Source organism: Dasypus novemcinctus, chromosome 11 (genome assembly GCF_030445035.2).
Source record: "Dasypus novemcinctus isolate mDasNov1 chromosome 11, mDasNov1.1.hap2, whole genome shotgun sequence".
Classification (NCBI taxonomy): Eukaryota; Metazoa; Chordata; class Mammalia; order Cingulata; family Dasypodidae; genus Dasypus; species Dasypus novemcinctus.
This window is the reverse complement of record NC_080683.1, coordinates 9,467,296-9,482,095: the sequence shown is the minus strand read 5'-3', so window position 1 is coordinate 9,482,095 and position 14,800 is coordinate 9,467,296. Positions and strand designations below refer to the sequence as shown.

At 43.6% G+C, this 14,800-nt stretch overlaps 1 protein-coding gene across 3 annotated transcripts in view; it reads right to left on the bottom strand.

The window, feature by feature from the left end:
* Positions 1–14,384, bottom strand: part of CMTR1 (cap methyltransferase 1) — a 51,088-nt gene extending 36,704 nt beyond the window's left edge. The window contains exons 1-5 of one of the 3 annotated variants that reach the window (XM_058306665.2): positions 14,128–14,323; positions 13,137–13,253; positions 11,915–12,052; positions 3,180–3,331; positions 1,397–1,555 (exon numbers count right to left, since the gene is read on the bottom strand). In XM_058306665.2, coding sequence (XP_058162648.1) covers positions 1,397–1,555; positions 3,180–3,331; positions 11,915–12,047 — 444 coding nt within the window. In that variant the 5' untranslated portion in view covers positions 12,048–12,052; positions 13,137–13,253; positions 14,128–14,323. Of the gene's footprint in view, positions 1–1,396; positions 1,556–3,179; positions 3,332–11,914; positions 12,053–13,136; positions 13,254–13,667 lie in introns of all 3 variants that reach the window. The other 2 variants (XM_058306666.2, XM_004484077.4) reach the window with 2 other exon arrangements.
* Between the last annotated feature and the right edge of the window lie 416 nt (positions 14,385–14,800).

Genomic DNA, 14,800 nt, shown 5'->3' with positions numbered 1-14,800 from the left:
CAAATATTTACCCTACTCTTCACTGTCTCATCTGCTATTCTGAAAGTCTCATCTCCTCACAACTACAAGGAAACACACAAAGACCACCCCCCAGAGCCCATTAGCTCTTGGCCTGTCAGAATCTTTTCTCTGAAGCTTATTAGGCTTCTATCACATGCAGGTTCATGGGAGTTCTTTCCTGAATGGAACATCAGGAAGACAAAAATCTCACTTTTCCAGAATTCAGAGCTACATCTGAAGCTCAACCATGGCAACTATGAAGAAAGCTAGACATTTGTGTTCTATTTTCTCTAGTTTTGGCTCTATAATGGTAATATTTCATCATTATCTTTAGGTGCTTTTATTATACCTACTTGAAATCCTTTGTGGAATAAGGTAAGACAAATGAAAAAAATTAAAATTTCAACACCATCCATGCAATAAAAAGGGATATTAGAAATCTTTTGGTTCAAGACTAAAACAATCTGGTACGCAAATAGATAAACAGACTAAACCTACACTAGAAAAGCTATATAGGATAAACAAATGCCCAGTTAGTACCCAGATGCCATAAACCTGTGGAGCTGCACAATCCTTACAGGGTATCTAATCCAGTCATTCACACAATGGGAGAGTAGGTCTTTATTCAGCCCATTTGAGTCCTTTCAATAGATGAAGCTCACTACCTTGTGAAGTATCTTAGTCTACTAGTGAACAGTTGAATTTATTCATTAAAGTTCTTTGTATAGGGAAGCGGATGTGGCTCAACAGATAGAGTGTCTGCCTACCATACAGGAGATTCGGTACCCAGGGCCTCCTGGCTCGTGTGGTAAACTGGCTCACATGCAGTGCTGCTGCATGCAAGGAGTGCTGGGCCATGCAGGGATGCCCGCATGTAAGGGTGCCCCCCATATAAGGAGTGGCCCCTGCACAAGGAGAGCCGCCCCGTGCAAAACCACAGCCCACCCAGAAGTGGTGCCACATACACGGAGAGCTGACACAGCAAGATGACACAACAAAAAGAGACACAGATCCCCGGTGCCACCTGATGAGAATACAAGTGGACACAGAAGAACACACAGTGAATGGACACGGGAGAGGGGTGATAAATAAAGAAACCTTTAAAAAAAAGTTCTTTGTGGAGCCAAACTCTGCCTTTCAGCATCTTCTGCCTATTGGATTTAGATGCTCCTCTAAAGTGACAGGAAACAAATCCACACCCCATCGTATCTTTGCCTAGTCTTCTCTTTTCCATTCTGGACATTCCCACTACCAACCATGTAAGAAATTAGTCCCAATTCCCCTATTACCCTTACTATTCTGCCTTTGGAAATTTCTAATTTGTTATGCTGCTTCTTAAACCCACACATCAAAAAACACAAGTGGCTTTCCTGTCTCTTCCTCCCCTCACAGTTACCTCGGATCCATCTCGCCAGTCCACATTCAGCTCTTGGTCAAAACCCTGCAGCGTCAGACCCAAGCCTCTTCGACCTTTCTGATTAGAAGCTTCAACGATGTCCTTCCGACCCTGGCTGAATTTACCCAATCCTTCACCTTCCTTGAAGCCCATCTTGGCCTGAAAAAGAGAAGTAACAGAGCACAATTAATTCTGTTCAAGAGACATTTACTTAGCCCTCACCATACAGCATACATTGTGAGAAACCCGAACCCCTGAGCAGTATAGAGTAAGGCCTAAAATTTGCCTTCTAGCCTAATGAAGAACAGAGGCATAAATAAACAACTGCAGTATAACTATAGGCCCAGTGGCTGTCTCTTCTGCAGGTTAAAGTCTAGGGCAACCAAAGCTGGATAAATGAGGAAAGATATCAAAGCTGTAATTAAAAGCACAAGAGTGCTTAATGAATCCCATTGGACATTTGCACAACTACCCTTAAAGCTGATTAGTCTGATTAAGTAAGGAGTAGATCTGGAGTTCAGAGTTGATAAAGAGAACATAAGTTAAAATAGAACTGCTTCAGGGGGCAACTTCTACCTTACCCTCAGTCAGTCAAACAGTCTTACAAGGAAGGACAATGAGGACTTGGAGGAGCCCACCTGGTCAAGTAAATGAAAACTCACTTTATATAAAACAGAGATAGGGAAGATACTCTAAGAACCAGGGATACAGTTTTTTTAAAAAGTCAAAACTGTTTATAAGTTCATACTAAACTCTAGAGTTCCTAGGTCTAGTTGTATACCCTACATACCTGAGACCTTAATCCCAAACCTGGCAGATTCTTGCTTAAAATAAAAGAACTCCAATCCTAAACTCTAATTCCCCCTGGAGGATCTTTATTCCCGTTGGAAGGAGCAATACCAACTCAAGGGCTGGGTGGACTTCCTACAGTAGCCACAAATCCTTCCCTCAGGTTAAAGAGGCTGAGTCACAAACCTTTCCATCTTTCACTTCCCCAAAGCTCATGTCTCCCAAACTAGAATTCTGACTATGACTTCCGAAGTGGCAGTCGTATTCTTAAATCAATCCAATGGAAAGTGGAGGAGTCAATTATAAAATTCCTGAAGCTAGATGGAAGGTTAACTTGGATTTCCCTAACCTTTGCACATAAGCCAAGGTTTGATGAGGAATGTGAGCAGATCTTCCTATTTCCCTTCCTTCTTGTGGCATACCATGGGGGTATGAAAGTTGAAGAACAGAAGCGGGCCTTCCTTTTGGAAGTAAAGACTGTGGAACTACCACTTATTCTAGGTACTTGGGAGTGAACAGGATTTTAGCCATTTCTCCCCCGCCTCAGATGGCTCCCTCGTGTCTGCCTGTTGCATGCATGTGCTCACTGTATCAGCTCTTCTTCTTTAGGAGGCACTGGGAACTGAACCCGGGACCTCCCATGTGGGAGGCAGGAGCCCAACTGCTTGAGCTACATCTACTCCCACCATTTCTTTTGAGATCACTCAGTAGAGCAAACCTTCACAACATGAAGCCTCTTTATCCACTGACACACATCTATGTGTAAAGTATTCATATGTGCCATAGTGAGAATTTATTACTAAGGAGAATTCATTATAAGTAATTCTAATGTGATAGGTATTTCTACCGACAAAGTGTTCACACTCTTTCTACTGAATTTCAGTAGCTAAAAAGTAGAAGAAAAACTCATGCCCTCACTTTTCTTCTTTTCATACCAATACAAATTTTCTTTCTCTCACTCAGCTTTAGAAAATCAACCCAAGCACTGACATACCATAAGCTTCTGGGAGACGCTATTATACATGGAATAGCGGGAGGAAGTTCCCTCCACGAGGGAATCCGCTTTGAACGCATCATCAAAAGAGTCAGAGCTGTGTTGCTTCCCTTCAGTCTCACTGTCAGACTCACTTAGGCTTGTAGTAGATGCTGGGAAAGAAAAAAAGGAAAAATGTTTAGGTGAATTTATGGCACAAAGTCTCTAAAAGTCCAAGTTTCATTTATTCAACAAGTATTTAGTATATGTACATACATATAAAGTTCATTAAATGGCCCAGGGTCAAATTCATCCTCTACCTCTTCCTAGCTACGTAATCTTGGGCAAGTCACTGAGAGTTCTTAATGGTACCTGATACACAATGGGAGCTCTAACATGACAGTTTTCCTCCCCCATCCCATCAGTTTATTTTCCTATAAAACCAAGATAGTAATACTGTCTCACAGAGTTGAGGATTAAGTGAAATTAATGCATTTGAAAGTACACTGTCAAATATAAAGTGGATTTACTGAAGATATGATTGTTGTTCTTTCTACTGCTGTTTATTTCCTCTTGCTAGAGTCTTTTATAAACAGGAGAGAGGAGGCCACAAAAACAGGGAAAAATGCCCAGAAGCTGAGCAAGAAGGCCCTGGGAGCCAGACGCTGAAATCAACAGAATAGAGGAGCTGAGAGGAGCTGCTGAGGCTAGAAGCTGAAAGCAATGAGGCCCAAAGGAGAGGGGAAGAGATGCTGCCATGTACCTGAGTGCCCACAGCAGCAGTTTGGGATGAAAGCATCTCCTGACGATGCCTTACTTTAGACACTTTCACAGCCTTGGAACTGTAAGCTGCTAAGTTAATAAATCCTCATTGTAAAAGCTAACCCATTTCTGGTATACTGCCTGGGCAGCCTTTAGCAAACTACAACACCACTGCTGGTGTGGCCCCAGAGAAGAGACTGCTTATAAGGAGAGAAGTCGGGGGGTTAGGGGGGAGAAGGGGAGGAGAGTAAAAGAAAGGGAAGAGGGAAGACAGGAAAGAGGGAAGAAGCTAAGGAAGCAGCACGAAGTGAGGCAGAGTAGAGGAGCTGCAGCTAAAAGCTCCAGGAGGGACCTGGTAGCCTGAGTGAACAAAAGCCATCATCTCCACTGTCAACAATCTTGCTGTTCAAAGGGCTCCAAAGAGATCAGAAGTCATGGGCTAGCTGTCCCTGCTCAAAAGTGGGATGATCCACAGTCTGGATATTCATTGTGACTGGCTCTTTAGCTCATGGAGGTATGTGAATCTATTAATGTGAACACTACTTCAACACAATGTAATTTTATTCTAGTAGCTTCTCAGGAAAATCTACCCAAATCTGGAATAGACAGTAGCTCAAAACTGGGGTTGTTAGCTAACAATTTCTACATATTCACATTGAAAGCGGTATAAATCACAAAACACAGAGTAATGCAGAACAGGAAATGAGGGAGGTGGTGCCCAATCTGATTCCAAGGCATGCTGCCCAGCAGATGCACACATCTTATTAATAAATAATCATGGTTATTTAAGAATAAAATAAAAATATTTTTCTTCCAATTTGTGTGTATTACTCTTTCAAATGCTTATTCGCTATTAGAATATAAATATTTGTTTGGATCTAACTACTTGGTAAACTGAACTCTGAGGGTTTTGTGTTGTTGTTGTTGTTGTTTTTACCCAAGGGGCTCTGTGAAAAAAGTTATATCAATAATAAGGATGCCAAGAACTAAGAAAGCTTGGGAACCTCTGTTTCATGTATCGAAACAGACATATAACCAACAAGTGAATAATATAAGAGCTAAACCAAGTGTATGGAAAATAAATTATATAATTTATTATAATTGGACCAAAAACTTCTGGAGACAAAGCGATATAAGACCAATAAAAATGACTGCCCATACGTGTGGGGGTTGGGACATGGAGACAGAATACCAAAATACTTACTTGGAACAAGTGAAAGAGATAAAACTTGCTTTACATTTTTATATCACAAGAGTTTACACTGGTTATCTTGTTTTATTTTTAATTTATGAGTCATGTCAATATATTATCTACTAAACTTTGTAAAATAAATATAAAACAAAATGAATGACTTACCCATGTGGGACAATTCCTTTGAGAAAGGAAGGAAATAAATGAGAAGAGATGGGTTAAAGCTGGGATGCTTGTGGAAGGTGGTGAGGAAAAGCAGAGAGAGCAGCAGTATAAAGCAATTCTTTATATACCCAACATAGCCACCATTCAGGTAGTTACAGCTTGAGGATTACATGATTCTAAAGTCTATCTGCGCCAAGCCATCTACTTCCCTACTAGGATACAAACTCACTAAGGGCTGACATCTGAGAAGAGTGAAGTCTTCCCAAGCACCTGAGACATGATTACTTCTGCTATGCTCTGGTAGCATGGGTTGTCACACCATCAGTACAGCACTCATCATGTTGCCATAGAATCAGTGATCACATTCCACCTCCACTACACAGGGCAACTCCAGGGGGCAGCAACGGTCATCAAGGTACCACCTTTCCTGAGCACCTACTGAGTATATGAATATAGGGCTCTTTAAGATATTTCCTCTTATAACACCCTCATACAAGTAACGCAAGATGTTCAAGGCTCAAAAGTTCAAGGCTGAGGATGGACTATCTATAGCCTAACGGTGAACTGGGCTCTCCTTGGCTATGATTTAGCCTTTCAAGTAGAGTGAAATAGGACATTTGTCAGGGTCCAGAACAATGATATCGTCTGATAGATGACAACTTTGGTTCATGGATCTGTTCTATAAAAGACCCACACTATACGTACAGTGAATTACTATCCAAAAAGTAACATTCCTACCCTCAGAGAGCTTGAAAATCTAGTAGGTAAGATAATTATACATTTTTTAAAGGATATAACATTTTGTATAATAAAAGAAAGAAAAGGCAGGTGAACATGTATAAAATGATTAGAATACACTTAATACCAAAATTCTGGCTCCCAAGCAGGGAGGATTTGGTTGAGAATGTCCCGGGTGTAAGAAAGCACCAAATCTGCCCCTTAAGGCAGCTGCCTAGTTCCCTCGACAAGGAGCCAACTTGCTCACATGGACGAATGCAGCACGCAAGTCATAGAATATCACTCAGAAGGAAAGACGCCCAGGACATTAACAATGAGTAACCATGGAAACTGAGATGTGGAGTGATATTTATTTTCTTTTTTGTACTTTTCTGCGTTTGTGGGAAACGAATACATTAATCTTAAAATTAGGGGAAGAACTGTTATAACTTAAATAAACCAAAAAAGTCTGGTTTCTTTGAGAGAAATCTTCAGAGGACAGCGGATCTGAGAGAAAAGGGTCTCTCCTCAAGACTATCCCTGGGCTTCTCGTCTATTTTCTCCCATGTGGAGGAGAGAGAGGAACTCTGCAATGGAGTGCTCCCATGCCAAAGAACTGTGCTTCCGAAGGCAGCCTCCTTGATCCTTTGCTTCCATGCCTTCAACCGTACTACTTAGGAAGGAAAGAAGTAGTACCAGGAATGAGGACAGCTCCCTGAGCAAGGCCTTTAAATATCTTTCTGGGCAGCCGAGGGAGAGGAGGTCCTGACTAAACAGAAGCCACAATGTTAAAATTAATCATTTCTTATTCCTTTTTCCCAGCTTTCAGGGGCTCATGGAGTCTACCTACGAAAAGGTTTAAAAAAGAACTGGTTTCCTTCTCAAAGGAGAGGTGCCCTTGCTTCATTCAGCTCAAGACAGTTGCCAGGCTTGTTCTGTTTGCTGGTAGGCACTGGAATGATAGGAACAGCGTACCTGCGCAGGCGCATTCCCTGCTACCCTTGGATCTCAGAGACAGATCTTGTTTTCTTTGGTCTTTATAACATCTTTGAGCAAAACGTATAGGAAAAACTAAATTTGGATGGGAAGCCCACTAGGCAAATCAGTGGTGATTCTGGTGCAAAACTCTGTGGCTTTTGATACCTGGTATAAAGGTCTTTCCACTTCATTCTTCTTCTCAAGGTGTTGCCTTCTGTATAGTTGTTCTAAGTTCTGAGACTGAGATTGATGGGAACTAAAACAGCTCCCTCCTAGGCATTTCCTTGTCAGATCAAGACATGTGCTGAATAAGCAGATAAGCCTTATTTCTCCCTCTTATTTCATGTGGTATTTGAAGCCAAGTCTAAGCCTGACACGATTTAAGGCAGATTTCCCTATATTAGTCCTGATGTCTACAGACCTGCCACAGACACAACTCATTCTTAGCCCTGTGGCCTTTGGGGCCGCTCTTTTCAGATGAAAAGGAGACAACTGTCATGGCTGCAGCAGTAACAAAAGAGGAGATTTAGCCTCCCAAGACCAATAAGAATTTAGCAAACATTGAGAAGACAATTTTGTAATGAGGATATAAATTAACAGGAGTAATAAGGTCAGTCTATTAAAATCATTGGTTTCATTAAGAACTTGCCAGAGCTGGGTGGCATTCCCATTTACCTCCCAAGCAGCTGCCCTTCTACATAAAGCCTACCAGAGAGCCCAAAACAATATTTAGGGTTTTCATTTAAGATTTCTTCTCTACCAGATAGAAATCACTATTCTTAAATCATCCTTTATAGAGGAACCAGAGGTTTTCCAGCTGCTGGCAAAATTTTTCACACAGCAACAGAGCAGTAGAGCCAACATGCCAAGATTTAAAATGACAGCGACAATGCACAAGGAGGAGTAGCTCCAACCACTAAGAGCCAAGGTGAGCAGCACGCAGAAACGGAAGCAATAAATGACGGATTTTAATAAACATCACAACCTGCCTAACGATTGCTATGGAACACACTCACTCCTGTTCAAAGACTCAATTTCTCCTTCATGCCAGATAAATGGCAACTCGTTAGAGCAATTTAAACAGATACCGATAAAGAAGCTTTTGATTAAGGTCATGAATCTGGGCTGACAGAAAAGCAATGGTGTTTCAGGGCAAACAGCCTATTTAAGGAAGAATTAACCTGGTGGAGGAAAAGGCATTTTTAGTGTGATGGTGGTGAAGGAGTCTGGCAACTTCTAAAGCTGCAGAAGAGCCAGGAGCCCATATTAGATCCATGGCTAAGGAGAGACAGACAGATTCTAGGGGTGCAGATGGTAGATCTCAGTCTCCCTGTGAGAAACAACCAAAAAGAACAAAATGACCTCATCTGTCCTCTCCTTAGTTCTCAATGTTGCTATTTAACAGCAAATTTCCAAGAGTTTGTTTGTGCTTGAAAATGCCTTCAAACTCCTAAAACACTCAAAAGAACACATATCCCTTTTCTTCACTACTCTGGCCAGATGAGTCTCTGATCTGGTAATGCAGCTACCTTGTGAATAATATAAAACAAACTAACTGATTAAACAGATCTATTTATGAGCCACTACATTTCTCTTGCAAAGGAATAAAAAACAAGGCCCCAGATAGACATGATAACCACTGTTTGTTTTGTTTTGTTCTAATTGTCCTCCCTAAAGAGGACAATCATTTATTTGAACAGTATGTCTAGGCTGTAGTAATTGGAAGAAAAGGAAACACACCTGCTTTAATATAATGATTGGAATAAGAAAGGGGCATATATATCTCAAGAGAGGGAAGCAGATTTGGTCCAATGGATAGGGCGTCCGCCTACCACATCAGAGATCCAAGGTTCAAACCCAGGGCCTCCTGACCCATGTGATGAACTGGCCCATGCGCAAGGAGTGCCCTGTCACGCAGGGGTGTCCCCCGCATAGGGGAGCCTCATGCGCAAGGAGTGTGCCCCGTAAGGAGAACCATCCAGCGTGAAAAAAGTGCAGCCTGCCTAAGAATGGCACCGCATACACGGAGAGCTGACACAACAAGATGATGCAACAAAAAGAGACACGGATTCCGGGTGCCGCTGACAAAAATACAAGTGGACACAGAAGAACACACAGTGAATGGACAAACAGAGCAGACAACTGGGGGGGGAAGGGGGAGAGAAATAAATAAATAATAAATCTTTAAAATGAAGAAAGAAAGAAAATTTTTTAAAAAGACATCTCAGGAGACATGTAGGTTCTGGAAAGAGAGCAAATTACCAGAGCACACAGTCCACGGCACAGACACATAAGAGGAACAGACACAGAACACAGATGATGTAAACATTAAAGACTTGATGAAATTATCTTTTCTAGATTGAAGGAAGGTAAGTAAAATAAAAGATATGGAGCATTTTATGCTTCTTGGAAAAGATACTACTGTTGCCTTCTATCAATTCCATTCAGTCAATATTTACTGAATGTTTACTCCAAACCAGGCATGGGATAGGGGTGGGAGGGCACAGAGAGCCATCTTGCTGACGTAGACACCAGATTACAACCCTCAGAACTTATGCATCAGTGTGAAACTACTCCTTCCTAAGATAAAGTGACCCAGAGAAATCTAGCAATGTTGCTTGGCCTTGGCCTCAGGCCTCATTTTCTGCATATGAGGAATACAAACAAGGGACTGACCACCTCTGGATTCCAATCCTGGCTGAGTAATTTGGTGCTACTTGCAGACAAGATTTGGTAAAATGAAATGGGGATGGGGAAGGGAAGGCTAGCATTTCAATTCACAGTCACATTTTTAAAAGGCTGAAATTTAAATCACAACAGTTCCCAGAAGGATCCTAACCTCATATACTTAACTTTCTTCTCTTGGGAGTTGTCTACTCACTTCAAAGAGATGCTACTTGACAGCAAATATCCCCCAAGAGGCCGTGGACTTGGCCCAGTGGTTAGGGCGTCCGCCTACCACAAGGGAGGTCCACTGTTCAAACCCTGGGCCTCCCTGACCCGTGTAGAGCTGGCCCATGCGCAGTGCTGATGCTTGCAAGGAGTGCCCTGCCACGCAGGGGTGTCCCCCGCGTAGGGGAGCCCCACGCGCAAGGAGTGCGCCCCGTAAGGAGAGCCGCCCAGCGCGAAATAAAGTGCAGCCTGCACACACGGAGAGCTGACACAAGATGACGCAACAAAAAGAAACACAGATTCTCGTGCCGCTGACAACAACAGAAGTGGACAAAGAAGACACAGCAAATAGACACAGAGAACAAACAACCAGGGTGGGGGGGAAGGGGAGAGAAATAAATAAATCTTTAAAAATATATATATCCCCCAAGATCCATTAGAACCAGACACCTCCAACACCCAGGTATCATTTATTCCCCAAGATGGGATCTCACTTCTTCTCTTGTAGGCCATCCCTACTAATACCCCAGAGCCCTATACAAGAAGACTCTCTACCTTCACCAAGCTGCTCAAATCTCAGGTAAGAAGCAAAATTCCTCTTTCTCAACAATCCCTAGAACCAGTGGGCCCAATATGTTCGTTTTCCCACACAAGAATGCCAGTTACATATAGCCTTTAGCACCCACCCTGGAATTCACCTTGACAATTTTAAAGACACACTTATCTCCAAATACAAGGTTGTAAGAGAGTATATTATCCAGCCTGGACCAAAGCCACACCAAATGCTTCATTAGCAGTATCACCTGTCAAGCTTCTCTCTGGATCAGCTTCTCAGTAACAGATGATGAGTAACTGCCCTTCAATTAGACTACCACTTTATTATGAATAAACTGTATTTTGTACCACCCTCAAAGGATGCTTCACGCCCTTTCAGTCACCAATCTGTTATGAGATTTCATTCCAGTTTACCAGTGATCCAACAGAGGATCCCAAATGCAAGACTGCCGGCAATTCGAGGTAAATGCAAACAGGGCTACTACTAAGTGTTCCGTATTAGAGGCAGCTCTTAAACACTTTATAATTTCTCACAGAAAGCAGCTGTCAAAACTGTGAATGTCCATATCCTTTCAAAAACAGGTCAAGAAAATACTACTTTCTAAAGATCAGTGAAATCCTTTGAGCTTAATGTAACAGTGAACACAGCGATGCTCCAATACGGGGTGGGGGTGGGGGTGGGGGCGTTTCTAACCACAACTGCCGTGGGAATTGAGAAAATAGAATGCAAAAACCTGAGGGGAATTAGGCAAGATTGCTGCAGCAAAAAACCCCTCCCCTGTGAAAGAGACCCAGGATCATTAGTAGCTATTTTTTCTTATTTTTTAAATTTTTATTTAATCGTTTTTTTTAAAGACACATAGATCACAAAAAAATGTTACATTAAAAAAATATAAGAGGTTCCCATATACCTCACACACCACCCCACCCCACTTCTCCCACATCAACAACCTCTTTCATCATTGTGGCACATTCATTGTATTTGGTGAATACATTTTGGAGAACTGCTGCACCACATGAATTATAGTTTACATTGTAGTTTACACTCTCCCCCAGTCCATTCAGTGGGTTACGGCAGGATATGTAATGTCCTGCATCTGTCCCTGCAATATCTTTCAGGACAATTCCAAGTCCCAAAAAATGCCTCCACACCGCTTCTTCCTCCCCCTGCCCTCAGCAAGTCCTGTGGCTGTTAAGAGCACAGAGAGCTCAGTATCTACCACCACTTACAACTAGGTTAATACAGCAATAATGCCATCTGCTGAAGGAACAGCAACAGAATGAAGCTTCCTCGGAAAATTTCCCATTTTTAATTTAAAACAAGTTCCCTACTCTGTGTAGAGAATGGTAGAAGGGAAGAGAGTCTAGAACCAAACTCTCTATGTAGAATTTGCCTAATGTTCAAGGAGCAGTAGACTGTACATTGCCCAATCCAGGCCCCAGGGCTTCAAATAACCAGATGGCCAATGGCCTCCGACCAAATAGGCACATATACCTTTTGCTGTATGATTGAAAGAGGAGGGAGGCTCATCGTCCGATGTACAGCTGAGGTTCAGGCCAAGCTCTGCAACCCTTTTCTTCTGCTTCTTGATGGGAGCCGTGCATTCTGGATCTAATCTCCTCTTCATTGTTACTGCAACCATAAATTCAGACAGTTAGCTGCCCTTGGGTCAGAGCCACTGGGATCAGAACAGGGATTCCAAAGTATAAATCATCAATGGGATGGGATTTGGCAACCCCAAACACCTTCCAGTGCCAGAACATGAAAAAACCTCTTCCTCAAGATGAGGTCCAGGAAGCATGCTGGCCAAGCTCTGGTTTTCAATAAGAGCTATTAGTTTTACTGGGAAATATGTGACCTCACACCCAGAGGCCCCTGTGCCATTGATGCCACATACCAAAAAGTCATTGATCAACTTCATAGGAAAAAAGGCCTTGGGTACTTGTTAGTCTATACTTTTGAGGCAACACTGGCCATGACAACAGTGTACTCTGGAAATGAATTGTGAAACCTAATAAATAAATAAAAAAACAAAACTTCCACGTAAAGGGACCATACCAGAACTGTTTCATCACCATTATTATTTTACCAGGACAATTAAGAGACTACGTAATATGATACAAATATTGTTTTTGTTTTTTTTTGCTTCTTTACTTTAGGTTGTTTGAAAACATGAAAGAGCTGGGAAAGCTTTGAGCACCGTAAGGAGTGAAAGCAGTGGTTGGCTTAGGATTGAGGAACTAGAAGAATGGAAAAGTTATTGGACTGGAGGTAACCACATCATAGGACTGAGGTACAAAACCCAACAATTTTAAGAACAGAAACCAACCTTCACACATATACACACACGCAAAAATGGAACAGCCAAGCACCATGTCACCTTCATGAGGAGATAGAAGACAGGCAAGCATGAGAAGAAATAGAATGGAAGTGATGATGAGACCCTGAAATCTTAAGAAATGATCCACTTGAAGAGCAAGCAAGAGAAATAGTGAATACAGTATGGTTTACTTACAACTGATTGACTCTAAGAGGACTCAGAAAAGGGCAAGGATTCAAAACATGGGGCAAACAGGGTAGGAGACCAGCTAGGTTGCAATCATTGGAGAAAGGGAGGTACAGGGACACAAAAGCAGGCTTACAGCATGGGCCACAGCAGCCACAGCAGCCACAGCCAAGAAAGCTATACGTCCAAAGGTGCCACTGATCTTCCCACCTCACAAAATCCTGGATCACGTCTGACTTCTCTCCTGCTCAAGGATATGCCAGTCAACCCAAAGTACAATCTCATCCTTCCAAAGGAGGTAGCCCCCTTACTAGGCACAGGCAGAAGCTGTCTTGGGAAAATAGGAAGATTGCAAAACACTGAGAAAACCAAAAGCAAAACCAGGGCTAGACCATACTTCACTTTAAACCACAGTCTTAACTTGCCCTAAATAAGGTCCACAGTGAGAACTATAGGAAAGCCCATTACAGACTCTGCTTCTAGTCATAGCAACAGCAAGTGGGAAAAAAAAGCCTTTCTGATTCTTAAGCAGCTCTGAAGGAGTTTGGAAGTACAGGAAATGCAAAATGGACTGTGGGAATGGGTACAAGCACAGGTGAGGAAATATTTGCATGAAAGGCAGGAGATGCTGATGATCCTCCCAAACCACATTGCCTTAGATTTGAACCTTCCAAATCACTAAATCTAACCCTCTCATTTCCACTGGAAAAGACTGAGGCCCGAAAGGGGAAGGTCACATACCAAACCGGGCAGGGCCCCCAGCTAAAGTGACTTCACATGCTAGAAGAATGTGCTCTAGCAGAGAACTTGTAAGTGGAAGGAAGGTTGCGTAGTTCTACTTGCTGCTTCCCCAGTGAGGTGGTAAAATCCCCTCTCCAGTCTCCTCTCCCTGGCCCTCGATTTCGTACCGCCACCCCCATTCACAGAGGGAATAGATGTGCTCCCATCTCTCCCAGGCAATCTTCTCATTTGAAGATAACGTGAGTGTGTGAATGTGTGCGCAGAGACTTATGTCAGCGGCAGCGCCAGCTCCTGGGTGCTGGAGGAGCGGGTGCCAACGGAAGCGGGGGGTGGAGGGGCAAGAAGACGGCGAGGGTCACGGCCGTGGGTGGGAGGCCGAGGCGGCGTTGCAGAGAGAAGAGGGATGCCGAGCCCGCGCTCCCGCCCGCTTGCTCCCCCCGGGCCGCGCGTCGGCACTCACGCTGAGGGGAAAGGGCGAGCTGCCAGGGAGCGGAGAGGGGGCGTTCAGGGCGCCGCGCCGGGCCTGGCCCCGCCGCTGACAGAGCCACCGCCTCCTCTCAGTTTCCTTTCCCCACAAGCCAGCCCGGGTCCTCCGGCCTCGCCGTCGCGCCTCGGTCCCGCCCTGCGGGTCGCGCGACTTGACGACGTCACGGAGCAGCCCTCCCCCTCGCCCCACTCTATCCTGGCCCCAGGAAAGGTCTGTTTGCGTCTTCTCCCGGAAGGAGGTCCAGAGCGCCTGCGCGGAAGAACCCACGGCGAAGGGTGCAAAAGCAAAGCTAACGAAGTTCCTTCTCTTCCACCTCTGGGCGGGGGCTGATAAATAGAAAAAAGGAAAAGGTCAGGTGCCCTCACATTACAGCATTTTACTTAATCTCATCATTATCATGGCACAGATTAAGGACAAGGTTAGAGAGATAGCCTGAAAACTGCTTGAGGGGAGAAACCCATCGGCTTGGTCACCGCTGTATTTCCAACGTCTGTAGAAGATGCTGAACTAAAGGAGAGAGGCAGGAAGAAATGCCGTCTGTGGGCACAGATGACTCCAACCGAAGTCCCTCTTCTAATTTTTTAGACCAATGTGTCCAAAAGTCTGTTGAACATCCTCACTCAGTCACCTCCAATCCCACACGTTC